At 43.6% G+C, this 13417-nt stretch overlaps 1 protein-coding gene across 1 annotated transcript in view; it reads right to left on the bottom strand.

The window, feature by feature from the left end:
• Positions 1–393: 393 nt before the first annotated feature.
• Positions 394–13417, bottom strand: part of RAB31 (RAB31, member RAS oncogene family) — a 63533-nt gene continuing 50509 nt past the window's right edge. Inside the window, exons 6-7 of the mRNA XM_040431646.1 lie at positions 5929–6038; positions 394–819 (exon numbers count right to left, since the gene is read on the bottom strand). Of these exons, the coding sequence (XP_040287580.1) occupies positions 722–819; positions 5929–6038 (208 nt within the window). The 3' untranslated portion in view covers positions 394–721. The remainder of the gene's footprint in view (positions 820–5928; positions 6039–13417) is intronic.

Here is a 13417-nt window from a genome sequence, read left to right as displayed (position 1 = left end):
GAAAACTTCCGATTTGACGATGCTGCAGCCAATCGCTGGCCAAAGCGGTGACCCGCTTCTCTTGATTCACGTGACCATTTATCATGACGTAATGCTAGCAGGTCAACACTGAAGCCAGAAATTGACTGCAGCTGCGGGGACCTGAGCGGAGCAGCAGAGGCTGGAGAGCACAGGAAGCAAGTAAATATGCTTCCCTATGCAAGGCTGCCCAGGAGGGGAAGATTGCCAAAAAAAAAAGACCCTCAAATATGCACAACGCCTTTAAGACCATCTGCACATGGGACTGCAGCAAATGATTTTTGTTTTTTGCGTGTGGAAATTCCACAGCAGCGTTTCTGCTACATGTGAACATACCCTAGGATTCATTCACACAGATCTGTTGCAGAAGTATCTACAACTAAAACATCTGTTCCATACATGAAAATGGGGTTGTTTCTGCATGGATCTCTGCAAACTCCATCCTGAAGAATGGGCAGGCGCAGACATTTCTACTACAAATCTGTCATGTATGTGTATATCTCTGTGTGTGAATGGATTTAAAGGAGAGAATTATAAAGCTTTCAATTCTATAAAATACTGTAAACTGTGAACTGGGACTAAACATACGTTTACCATGAACATATTACATCTGCTTCCCATTTAATGGTCATATACTGAGCATCTGTATCCATCTTGAGTGCTATGAACAACTATGCTAGATTTCTCATTGCATGGAGATAGATCAGCAGCATCTGTTTGTGGGCTGTGAGGATTGTCTACCAAGTTTCACTGCACCATTCGAGCCATTCTGATGTGGATCCAGTGGTGGGATTCTCCGACCTGTAATATACGTGTATGCGTTAAATAATGCTCACTTGACCTCTGCTAGAACACCATACCAACTGTGGATGCGCAATTTGGTGTTCTGTGAACCACTGGATGTCACAGAATAACTCCACAGTATGCCATCTGACTGAGCATGCCACAATTACTTTTCTTTATGAAATCGACATAACATTAGTCATACCGAAGTACAGTATCTCACAAGAGTGAGTACGCTACTCACATTTTTGTAAATATTTTATTATGTTTTTATGGGACAACACTGAATATATGACACTTTGATACAATGTAAAGTAGTCAGTGTACAGCTTGTATAAGGCCCCTTTCACACGGGCGAGTATTCCGCGCGGATGCGATGCGTGAGGTGAACGCATTGCACCCGCACTGAATCCCGACCCATTCATTTCTATGGGGCTGTTCACATGAGCGGTGATTTTCACGCATCACTTGTGCGTTGCGTGAAAATCGCAGCATGTTCTATATTCTGCGTTTTTCACGCAACGCATGCCCCATAGAAGTGAATGGGGTTGCGTGAAAATCGCAAGCATCCGCAAGCAAGTGCGGATGCGGTGCGATTTTCACGCACGGTTGCTAGGAGACGATCGGGATGGAGATTATTATTATTATTATTATTATTATTATTATTTTCCCTTATAACATGGTTATAAGGGAAAATAATAGCATTCTAAATACAGAATGCATAGTAAAATAGCGCTGGAGGGGTTAAAATAAATAAATAATAATATTTAACTCACCTTAATCCACTTGCTCGCGCTGCCGACATCTCGTCTGTGTCCTTCTTTGCTGAACAGGACCTGTGGTGAGCATTCATTCCAGGACCTGTGGTGACGTCACTCCGGTCATCACACGATCCATCACATGATCTTTTATCATGGTGATGGGTCATGTGATGGATCATGTGATGACCGGAGTGACGTCACCACAGGTCCTGGAATGAATGCTCACCACAGGTCCTGTACAGCAAAGAAGGAGACAGACAAGATGCCGGCAGCGCCAGCAAGTGGATTAAGGTGAGTTAAATTAAAAAAAAAAAAATTTAACCCCTCCAGCTCTATTTTACTATGAATTCTGTATTCAGAATGCTATTATTTTCCCTTATAACCATGTTATAAGGGAAAATAATACAATCTACAGAACACCGATCCCAAGCCCGAACTTCTGTGAAGAAGTTCGGGTTTGGGTACCAAACATGCGCGATTTTTCTCACTCGAGTACAAAACGCATTACAATGTTTTGCACTCGCGCGGAAAAAACGCGGGTGTTCCGGTAACGCACCCGCACATTTTCCCGCAACGCCCGTCTGAAAGAGGCCTAACAGTGTAAACTTGATGTGCCCTCAAAATAACTCAACACACATGTGTAAACCGCTGGCAACAAAAGCGAGTACACGCCTAAGTGAAAAATGACAAATTGTGCCCAAAGTGTCAATATTTTGTGTACCCACCATTATTTTCCAGCACTGCCTTAACTCTCTTGGGCATGGAGTTCACTAGAGCTTCACAGGTTGCCACTGGAATCCTCTTCCACTCCTCCATGATGACATCACAGAGCTGGTGGATGTTAGAGACCTTGCGCTCCTCCACCTTCCATTTAAGGATGCCCCACAAATATACTTGGCCAGTCCAGCACCTTTACCCTCAGTTTCTTTAGCAAGGCAGTGGTCGTCTTGGAGGTGCGTTTGGGGTCATTATCATGTTGTAATACTGCCCTGCGGCCCAGTTTCTGAAGGGAGGGTATCATGCTCTGTGTGGCATTCATGGTTCTCTCAATGAACTGTAGTTCCCCACAGCCGTCAGCACTCATGCAGCCCCAAACCATGACACCACCACTATTGCCTGACTGTAGGCAAGACACACTTGTCTTTGTACTCCTCACCTGGATGCCGCCACACACGCTTGACGCCATTTGAACCAAATAAGTTTATCTTGGTCTCATCAGACCACAGGACATGGTTCCAGTAATCCATGTCCTTAGACTACTTTCACACTAGCGGCACGGACCTCCGGCAGGCTGTTCCGTCGAGTAAACAGCCTGTCGGATCCGTCCCGCCGCTAGTGAATGTGTGCCCCCGGACTGTCGCTTCGTCCCCATTGACTATAATGGGGGCGGGGGAGGAGTTCCCGGCAAGGCATGGCAGCGCATGGCGAGAGGCTGCTGGAATAAATGTCGGACATGTCGTAGTTTTATTCCGGCAGCCTCTCGCCGGGAACTCCGCCCCCATTATAGTCAATGGGGACGGAGCAGCAGTCCGGGGGCACACGTTCACTAGCGTTCACATCCGACAGGCTGTTCACCCGACGGAACAGCCTGCCGGAGGTCCGTGCCGCTAGTGTTAAAGTAGCCTTAGTCTGCTTGTCTTCAGCAAACTGTGTGCAGGCTTTCTCATGCCTCATCTTTAGAAGAGGCTTCCTTCTGAAACAATAGCCATGCAGACAAATTTGACAGGCTGACCTCCCATCCCTTTAACTTCTGCAGCAATACTGGCAGCACTCTTACGTCTATTTTGAAAAGACAACCTCTGGATATGACGCTGAGCACGTGCACTGAACTGCAATCTTCTTACAGCCTAGGCCAAGTTTTTTTTCAGATCCTCAGAGAGTTTTTTGCCATGAGGTGCCATACTGAACTTCCAGTGACAAGTATAAGAGAGTGTGAGAGCGATAACACCAAATTTAACACACCTGATCTCCATTCACACCTGAGACCTTGTAACACTAAGGAGTCGCATGACACCGGGGAGGGAAAATGGCTAAGGCTCCATTCACACGTCCGCAAAATGGGTCCGCATCCTTTCCGCAATTTTGCGGAAAGGGTGCGGACCCATTCATTCTCTATGGGGACGGAATGTGCTGTCCGCATCCACATTTGCGGATCCGCACTTCCGCATCCGTGCTTCCGTTTCCGCAAAAAAATAGAACATGTCCTATTCTTGTCCGCAATTGCGGACAAGAACAGGCATATTCTATTATGTCGGCAATGTGCGGTCCGCAAAATGCGGAATGCACATTGCCGCTTTCCGTGTTTTGCGGATCCGTGTCTCCGTGTATCCGCAAAACACATTGCGGACGTGTGAATGGAGCCTAACTGGGCACAATTTTGCCATTTTCACTTAGGGGTGTACTCACGTTTGTTGCCAGCGGTTTAGACATTAATGGCTGTATGTTGAGTTATTTTGAGGGCACACCACACTACTTTACATTGTATCAAAGTGTCATATATTCAGTGTTGTCCCATGAAAAGATATAATAAAATATTTATAAAAATGTGAGGGGTGTACTCACTTTTATGAGATTCTGTAACTTTATTTTGTTTAAGGGTACTTTCACACTTGCGTTGTTTGATTCCAGTAGGCAGTTCCGTTGCCTGAACTGCCTGCCTGATCAGGCAAACTGTATGCAAACGCATGTCATTTTTTCTGACTGATCAGGCATTTTTTAGACTGATCAGGATCCTGATCATTTAGAAAAATGCCTGGTCAGTCAGAAAAATGCATTGCAATACCGGATCTGTTTTTCCGGTGTCATCGGGCAAAATGGATCAGGTATTAATTTTTTTCTCATTTTTAAAGGTCTGCGCATGCGCAGACTGGAAGGACGGATCCGGCATTTTGAATGCCGGATCCGGCACTAATACATTCCTATGGAAAAAAATGCCGGATCCGGCATTCAGGCAAGTCTTTTGCCTGATCAGGCATTCAGGCAGTTTTTTTCGCGGAGATAAAACCGTAGCATGCTACGGTTTTCTCTTTTGCCTGATCAGTCAAAATGACTGAACTGAAGACATCCTGATGGATTGCTCTCCATTCAGAATGCATGGGGATATGCCTGATCAGTTCTCTTCTGGTATAGAGCCCCTGTGACGGAACTCTATGCCGGAAAAGAAAAACGCTAATGTGAAAGTAGCCTTAGATCTACTAACCATCTACATACCAAAACTACTATGCAAACAAGACCTCCATTCAGAGATCAGAGCCCACATTTATATTTCCAGTGCAGTTTAAAAAAGAAAAGAAAACTCTGGTTCTAAGAGAAATAGAGACATTTTTATATGACACAATTTTAATATATTAAGCACGCTGTAAAAAAAAAAAAAAATATATATATATATATATACCGCTGCATTATTAAATGGGTTATCCAACATTACATCAGACGTCACAGAGTGGCCAACCGTCGATAGTGTCCATACTTACCTGGTCCCCGCGGCTGGGTTCGGTCTTTACCGCTACATGGCATTTATTTCCCTGCAGCGCTATCAGCATCCTGTTAACGGGGGCATGTGACTGCTGCAGCCCTGGCAGCGCAGCAGTCTCCTGTTCCACTTGCATCATGACAACTGGTCCCATGAAGCAAGGTAAGCAGGTCACCTCTGCGTCCAGCTATTGGCTGCAGTGGTCATGTGCCCCCCATCAACAGGATGTTGATTTCAGTTTACCAGGGAGATGAAGAGCCAGCCTTGGAGCGATAGAGACCAAACATCACGTTGGGGATCAGGTAAGTATGATCACCACTGCAGGTCGGCCACTCTGAGGTCTGATGTAATGTTGGATAACCCCTTTAATCTGAGCTTGGTTGCCAAACTAGCCTCTTCCAGAACAGTGGATGTAGACCATAGAGCACCTGATCAGGTTTCCTGATGCAGTTTTGGAAGCCAAAGTGGATCATGGATCATTTGGAAGTCAAAGTGGAGTGGATCATAAAATGAAAGAACGTATAAAGGACAGATACGACTTCTCTTTTTTGAATTTACTCCTGGTTTTGGCTTGTAAAACTGCATGAAGAAAACTAGCCATGTGGATATTTCCTTAGGTTCTCAACTTGTGGTGCATGTGTCACAGGGGGTACATGGCATGTCTCTTGAGAGTACTCACACTATGCTCATGCTGTGCTTTTAATAGGGTGCACAATGTATGATCATCCCCTTGGTTTATCATAATCGCTTGAACAGAGGGAACTTGGCTTGAGAACACTGAGAAACACTGATCTAGACAGCATGGTGCTTGCAAGGTAGCATTCCCCCAATCCTTACTGAAGTGTTAGAAAAGCTCTAAATATAAAGAATACAATGACGGAAGAAAATACTTACTTATGCCTTGGAAGAGTTCTTCAACATTGATGGCATTCTTTGCACTAGTTTCAACAACAATTGCTCCAATAGACTCAGCATATTCCTTGGCATCTTTCATTGATACCTCCCTGAAAGAAAATACAGGATACAGGTTGTCACATTTGAACGTTCATACTATGGTTATAGATTATGTCTATGTTGTGTAAAAGGAACATTTCTTGGAAAGTTGATTGTGTAAATCGGTTTTATTTTACATACTATACAGGTCGTAGGAATGTAGTAACATGTTAAAATCCATAACAGGAGCATCTCTATGATTAAGACCTGAATAAGGTTGAAACGCGTAAGTGATATCTCCAACTCCTGTTATGGATCTAAATTCTTTTAGATAAAGGCTACATTGTTTTATGGATTCTGGTCTCCACCTGCATTCATACTATCCTGGTGTTCCCTGCACGTTCGTGCGCCTGCTGGAGTAGCAGAGCTAGTCGGTCTTCACACTGTAGGAACATGTTACTCCATATAATACGATTTTACTTTTCAGAAATTACGGCATATGTCATGTATAAATTGGTCTACACATCGACCAATCTATACATAAATGTGTAAACAGCCCGTAAACCTTAATGTTTTTGCATGCAAGTGTACCTGATTATCTACTGTACCTCATTTGTGAAGTTGAAGGCTCCTGGCTGACCCAGTATTGGCGATCTCAACCCAGCAAACTGGAATACTCTTAGTCCACATGACTGCCGCAAAACATTCCAGCTTGTGTTGACATAGCCGATACCGGGGCAGCTGGGGGCCTTCAACTTAACAGTCAGGAAACTTTCTTAAAGGGCCGAAAGCAAGCCATCAGTTCTGTGCTTAGTCTATAAAGAAGCACCTCTAGTTAGTCAGACCTGCTCAGGATGTCCATATGTAGTCTCCCAGGATCCTTTCTTCCTCTTAGTGTATGAAGAGCGAATTATATTTATTATTTTTGGATTGATCTCGACTGTTATTGGACTAAGCTTTGTAATCGCTGGCTGGCCTCATTTGTATCTATGCTCCTGTTTTGTAAGAACTCTGCTTGTCCTGACCATGGCTTTGTAAGAATAGGATTCTGCCTTATAATTTATAAAGAACAAGAACCCCGAGTTTAGCTGTGAGCCAAATCCAATAGTGACACAATGGGTTATCGCTATCTCCAGAGGAATGTCAGTGAGACTAACCCATAAACTGTACCAATACGTAAAGTAAAATTTTTTACATTTCCTGTGTGACTGGATAGAGAATGACTGAACACCTTATTTGCAAATATTTGCATTTTCATCTGGAATTGTACTCCCTTTAAGGGCCACTAGAGGTCTCTGATACATTGTAAATTTCCTACCTGTGGCCACTGCATTACACTTTACTGAAAAATGTTAAAAGAATCAATATGCACCAAAATTCCACAGGCTTGAGGTTACCATAACTCACTTCCTGATCTAAATTGTAGGTTTATTATTACCATTTCTGAACTTACAGCTACAATGTCAATTCAGTTTCATTGTAAAGTCTCATTTAAATGGTCATATTGTCATATCCTTATTCCAGAGGTAGCATCAAGACCCAGACCCTATGGTGCTGTAAGTTTGATTCACTACAACCATTGCGATCCATATATTGCTTCCCGAAATACAAAAAAAAAGTGTTTAAAATGGAGGGTAAACTGGCAACAAATTAAAGGGGTTGTGTCATCTCAGACTTTTTATGGCATATCACTAGGATATTCCATCAAAGTCATATAGGTGCGTGTCCCACCCCTGAGACCTGCACCTATCTCCAGAATGGCCCCCTGAAAGTGAGGGAGAGTGAACTGCATATGCACAGCATGCTCTCCTTTCATTTCTATCAGAGTTCCGAAAATAGCCAGGCGAGTGTGCTTGGCTATTTTCGGAAGATCCATAGAAATGAATGGAGAGCATACCATGCAAGTGCTGCCACTGCTCCATTAACTTCTATCGGACTGCCGGAGCTATTGCTCGGCTATTTTCAGCAGTCCCATAGGAATGAATAGAGGGCAGCCACACATGCACGGCTGCTCTTTGCTCACTTCAAGGGTCCTGTTCTGAAGGCAGGTGCGGGTCCTAGCGATATGCCACCAATGTCTAAGATAAGCCAACCCCTTTGAAGGGAAAATCCACCTAATGTCATACCAAGAGTTTTTTAAAACATTGTGTTAATATCATGTATTTTGCTGTGATTTTTCTTATATTGCAGCAAAATAATGGCCTTTTACCTTGATATAACTGCAGCGTTGGACCACGACAAACATTCACACTGATTGCTGCACAGGGCAATTATTGCCCTGTAGGAAAGACTTTTAAATTGGCACTACCATTACTACCTGGCAGACAGGTATTATTAACCCTAGTGTTGTTGCAATTAACTGCTGCAGAATAGCACACAACCTTTTAGACCGCACATACAGTAGTTAAAGGGAATCGGTCACTATGAAAATGCAGAGTAATCTGCAAGCACCATGTTATAGAGCAGGACGAGCTGAGCAGATTGATATATGGTTTCATAGAAAAAAAAATCAGCAAAACTTGTAATTTACTTATTTATATCTGTACTCATTCTGGGCTTTGAATTCAAGGAGGCGGTGCTATAAGTGGTTTACAGCCTTCCCTCTGTGTATACAGATATAGCTGTCAATCACTGATAGGACAGCTTCCTTGACTTCAAAGCTCAGAATGAGTAGGAATTGAAATGTATAAATTATAAATTTTAAGGAATCTTTTCCCACAAAACTATACATCAATCTGCTCAGCTCCTCCTGTTCTATAACATGCTTCTGGCAGATTATACTGTATATTCAGAGTGACGGGTTCCCTTTAAAGAGGTTATCTCATTACAGGGCTCCAGATGGCGACCAAAATGGTCGCAAATGCAACCTAGAATAGCTAAATGGCGACAGACTTTGTAGTCTTGTCGCCATTTGCGCCTAGACCCGCCAGTTTCACATTACTGACATAGCAGCAGCGCGTGCCATGTTCTTCTCAACAGCACAGGGGAGAAGGAGGCAGTCCCTCCCCCTTGTACCGCTGCTGCCACCAATGGGCTGATAGCAGGGAGGAGGAGGGGAGGGGCTATAGCCACTGCGCCACCAATGAATGTCGTTTATGCTTAATACAAACGCAGGCTGCGGGTGCCGGACACATCCTATACCCGGCACCCAGCCTCTATGTCTGTGCGCTGCGATCCGCCGCTATTAACCCCCCAGGTGCGGCATCTGAGGGGTTAATAGCGGCCGATCGCAGCGCGCAGTCATAGAGGCTGGGTGCCGGGTATGGGATGTGTCCGGCACCCGTAGCCTGCGTTTGTATTAAGCATAAACGATATTCATTGGTGGCGCAGTGCGCCCCAACCCCCCCCTCCTAAGTATTATCATTGGTGGTGCAGTGCGCCCCCAACCCACCATCCCCCAAGTATTATCATTGGTGGCAGTGGCAGCTTCCAATCGGAGCCCCAGCAGTGTAAGCCTGGGGCTCCGATCGGTTACCATGGCAGCCAGGACGCTATTGAAGTCCTGGCTGCCATAGTCGGCTCCCTGCTGCTGTGTGCACAGGGCACAGAGCAGCAGGGAGAGTGTGAAGTCCTATTTACCCTGATAGAGATCTATTAGGGTGAATAGGACAAGGGATGAAAGATCTCAGGTTCTGGCCCCTAAGGGGGTAAATAGGTATTAAATAAAAAGTAAAAAAAATAAAAAAAAAGGTTAAAAAAAAATACCAAAATATTAAGTTTAAATCACCCCCTTGCCCAATTTTACATATAAAATATATAAACAATAAAAAAAATTACATATCGCCTTGCCCGAAAAAGTGCGAACTATTAAAATATTAAAAAATATCTCCTATGCCATGAACGCCGTAACAGAAAAAAAAAAAACTTGCAATTTGCCATTTTTTAGTCACCTTGTCCCAACAAAAATTTGGTTAGGACTGTTCTATTATGGTCCAGACGTTCCATAAAATCTGGAATGCATGCAGCTTTTTTTTTTTTTTTTTTTCACGTGGTATCTAGTATCGCAATACTTTTTTATGGTATCAAAATAGAGTAAAAATTTTGGTATCGTGACAACCCTAGGTAAGACATGTGTTTTTTTATTTTTTATTATTATACCGTAATTATATGTATTTTAAGTTTGGCGACTAAAAATTTTAGCCAATGGCTCCTTGATATTTTTTTTAAGTCTGGAGCCCTGCATTAGAGACAAACACTTTCAAAATGTGTCTCTAGAGCAATCAACTGAACTCCCCAAGACCTTCTCCCAGCACCCCTAGCAAACAGCTTATTTTTGTGCTGAAAGCCCCTGTTCAGACATTTCCCTTGCAGCGTCCATTAAAGGAGAAATGTAGTTTTATATGGCAGCCATTCAGATAAGTGGTTGTCCTTGTAATATAACGTTTGAATCTACAAGAACAGGATCATGTTTCTATTGTTGCCCATAGATGGGGGGCTATATATGCCTGACGTCCCTGTGCCCTAATACTACAACATATACTACTAAAATGTCAAGTTTATTATATGACATTCTTTATAGGTCAATGCATTGATTTTTCATCACTTCATAATTGCTATCAGAAGCATAAACATAAGTTTGTTTCTGAACTTGCTCCTGACCATCTGGAACTTATCAGCACTTTAATTGTATAGTTACATTTAATTTTATTTCAAATATATGATACAAGCATGTTAATTGTGTCCAACATAAAATGAACAACTCATTTTAGCAGGCAAATTTGTACATGCTGCCATCTTTACTAGACAATGGATCATGCCACAAGAGAGCATAAAAATGCTTACCCTTCTGCCCTATAAAAAGGCTCTCAGAGACTACTTTTGGGAAGTGTACCTCTTGGTCAGAGATCTTTTACTGGTATATATGCCTCTTTAACACACTCAAAGATATCTTGCCCAGTTTACAGACTTTGAGAGGGGGCACATCGTTGTACTGAGAGAAGCTAGATGGTGTTTTTTGACAAACTGCCTACCATCTATGCCACTCTAACCTAGTTGTTAGGAGGTGTTAGGAGTAGTGGTTATGTGAGGGCACGCACACAGTGAACATGCTCTTGTTGGCCCAGTAAGACCACCAGTTAAAAGGATCATTTGATCTGCCCACAAGCACGAGCAGCTTCCACAGTTTCATTGTCCACCATCCAGACACAGCTGACACCTTCATTACATACCCCTGTCTCTGGCTGGACCATTTCCGGGTACTTAGCAGAAGTAAATTTGGTGTCATGGTGACCATTATGTGTCCTGCCATTGACAGCCAGCAACTATTGCTTTTGTTTGCAGTGGTGTTGTGCACGAGAAGAAACTTGGACTGATACAGACTGGAACCATATAGTCTTTAGTGAAAAATCCAGGTTCTGTTTGGGATCCAATGATGGTTGCATTTGAGTATGGAGGACATGTGGTTAGCATTTCAATCTTGTCTTTGCTGTGGAGCAACACACTGTCCCAACTGCTGGTGTGATGATCTGGGAAGCCATGTTATACAACAGTCCCCCTAGTAGCGATATAAGGAACACTAACAGCTCAGTGATATGTACAGAACATCCAACGGCCACATGGGTTTCCTCTCATGGCAGGGCTTCCAACTGGCATTTTCAGCAGCATAATGCTCACTCACACACAGCAATGATTTCCAAGGAATGTCTCCGTCAGATTGCAACATTTTCTTGGCCTGCCTAGTCGCCAGATTTACTGCCAATCTAGCATTTATTGGACCAGCAGGGACGCCAGTTTCAGTAACCTATGAGTGTGCAGAGGACCAGCAGAAATGCCGCAGGATACCCCAAGAACCTGCATACTTCCATGCCCAACCGTATCTCATCTTGTATCCAAGCTAGAGGTGGCCCAACAGGGTACAAGACCCTCCTTTCAACCATACAGTTTCCCCAATAAACGTATCCTTTCACTCTAATAATGTAATCACATATATCATCGATACATTTCAACATAGAAATTTACATTCATTTCCAACAACTCCTTGGTGCTTGATTTAGTTTTTTAGGTTACTTTCACACTAGCGGCAGGACAGATCCAACAGGCTGTTCACCCTGTCGGATCCGGCCTGCCGCTATTTCGCCGGACTGCCGCTCAGTCCCCATTGACTATAAAATGGACGGGGGCGGAGGCACAGCAAAATAGCAGCAGGACGGATCCGACAGGGTGAACAGCCTGTCAGATCCGTCCTGCCGCTAGTGTGAAAGTATCCTTAGTCAGCCAGTGTGTGTGTGTATATATATATATATATATATATACAAACCGGATTCCAAAAAAGTTGGGACACTATACAAATTGTGAATAAAAACTGAATGCAATGATGTGGAGGTGCCAACTTCTAATATTTTATTCAGAATAGAACATAAATCATGGAACAAAAGTTTAAACTGAGAAAATTTACAATTTTAAAGGAAAAATATGTTGAATCAGAATTTCATGGTGTCAACAAATCCCCAAAAAGTTGGGACAAGGCCATTTTCACCACTGTGTGGCATCTCCCCTTCTTCTTACAACACTCAACAGACGTCTGGGTACCGAGGAGACCAGTTTCTCAAGTTTAGAAATAGGAATGCTCTCCCATTCTTGTCTAATACAGGCCTCTAACTGTTCAATCGTCTTGGGCCTTCTTTGTTGCACCTTCCTCTTTATGATGCGCCAAATGTTCTCTATAGGTGAAAGATCTGGACTGCAGACTGGCCATTTCAGTACCCGGATCCTTCTCCTACGCAGCCATGATGTTGTGATTGATGCAGAATGTAGTCTGGCATTATCTTGTTGAAAAATGCAGGGTCTTCCCTGAAAGAGATGACGTCTGGATGGGAGCATATGTTGTTCTAGAACCTGAATATATTTTTCTGCATTGATGGTGCCTTTCCAGACATGCAAGCTGCCCATGCCACACGCACTCATGCAACCCCATACCATCAGAGATGCAGGCTTCTGAACTGAGCGTTGATAACAACTTGGGTTGTCCTTGTCCTCTTTGGTCCGGATGGCATGGCGTCCCAGATTTCCAAAAAGAACTTCGAATCGTGACTCGTCTGACCACAGAACAGTCTTCCATTTTGCCACACTCCATTTTAAATGATCCCTGGCCCAGTGAAAACACCTGAGCTTGTGGATCTTGCTTAGAAATGTCTTCTTCTTTGCACTGTAGAGACTCAGCTGGCAACGGCGGATGGCACGGTGGATTGTGTTCACTGACAATGGTTTCTGGAAGTATTCCTGAGCCCATTCTGTGATTTCCTTTACAGTAGCATTCCTGTTTGTGGTGCAGTGTTGTTTAAGGGCCCGGAGATCACGGGCATCCAGTATGGTTTTACGGCCTTGACCCTTACGCACAGAGATTGTTCCAGATTCTCTGAATCTTCGGATGATGTTATGCACAGTTGATGATGATAGATGCAAAGTCTTTGCAATTTTTCACTGGGTAACACCTTTCTGATATTGCTCCACT

Source organism: Bufo bufo, chromosome 5 (genome assembly GCF_905171765.1).
Source record: "Bufo bufo chromosome 5, aBufBuf1.1, whole genome shotgun sequence".
NCBI classification, from domain to species: domain Eukaryota; kingdom Metazoa; phylum Chordata; class Amphibia; order Anura; family Bufonidae; genus Bufo; species Bufo bufo.
The sequence above is the reverse complement of the archived record's forward strand: the minus strand, read 5'-3'. Positions and strand labels throughout refer to the sequence as shown.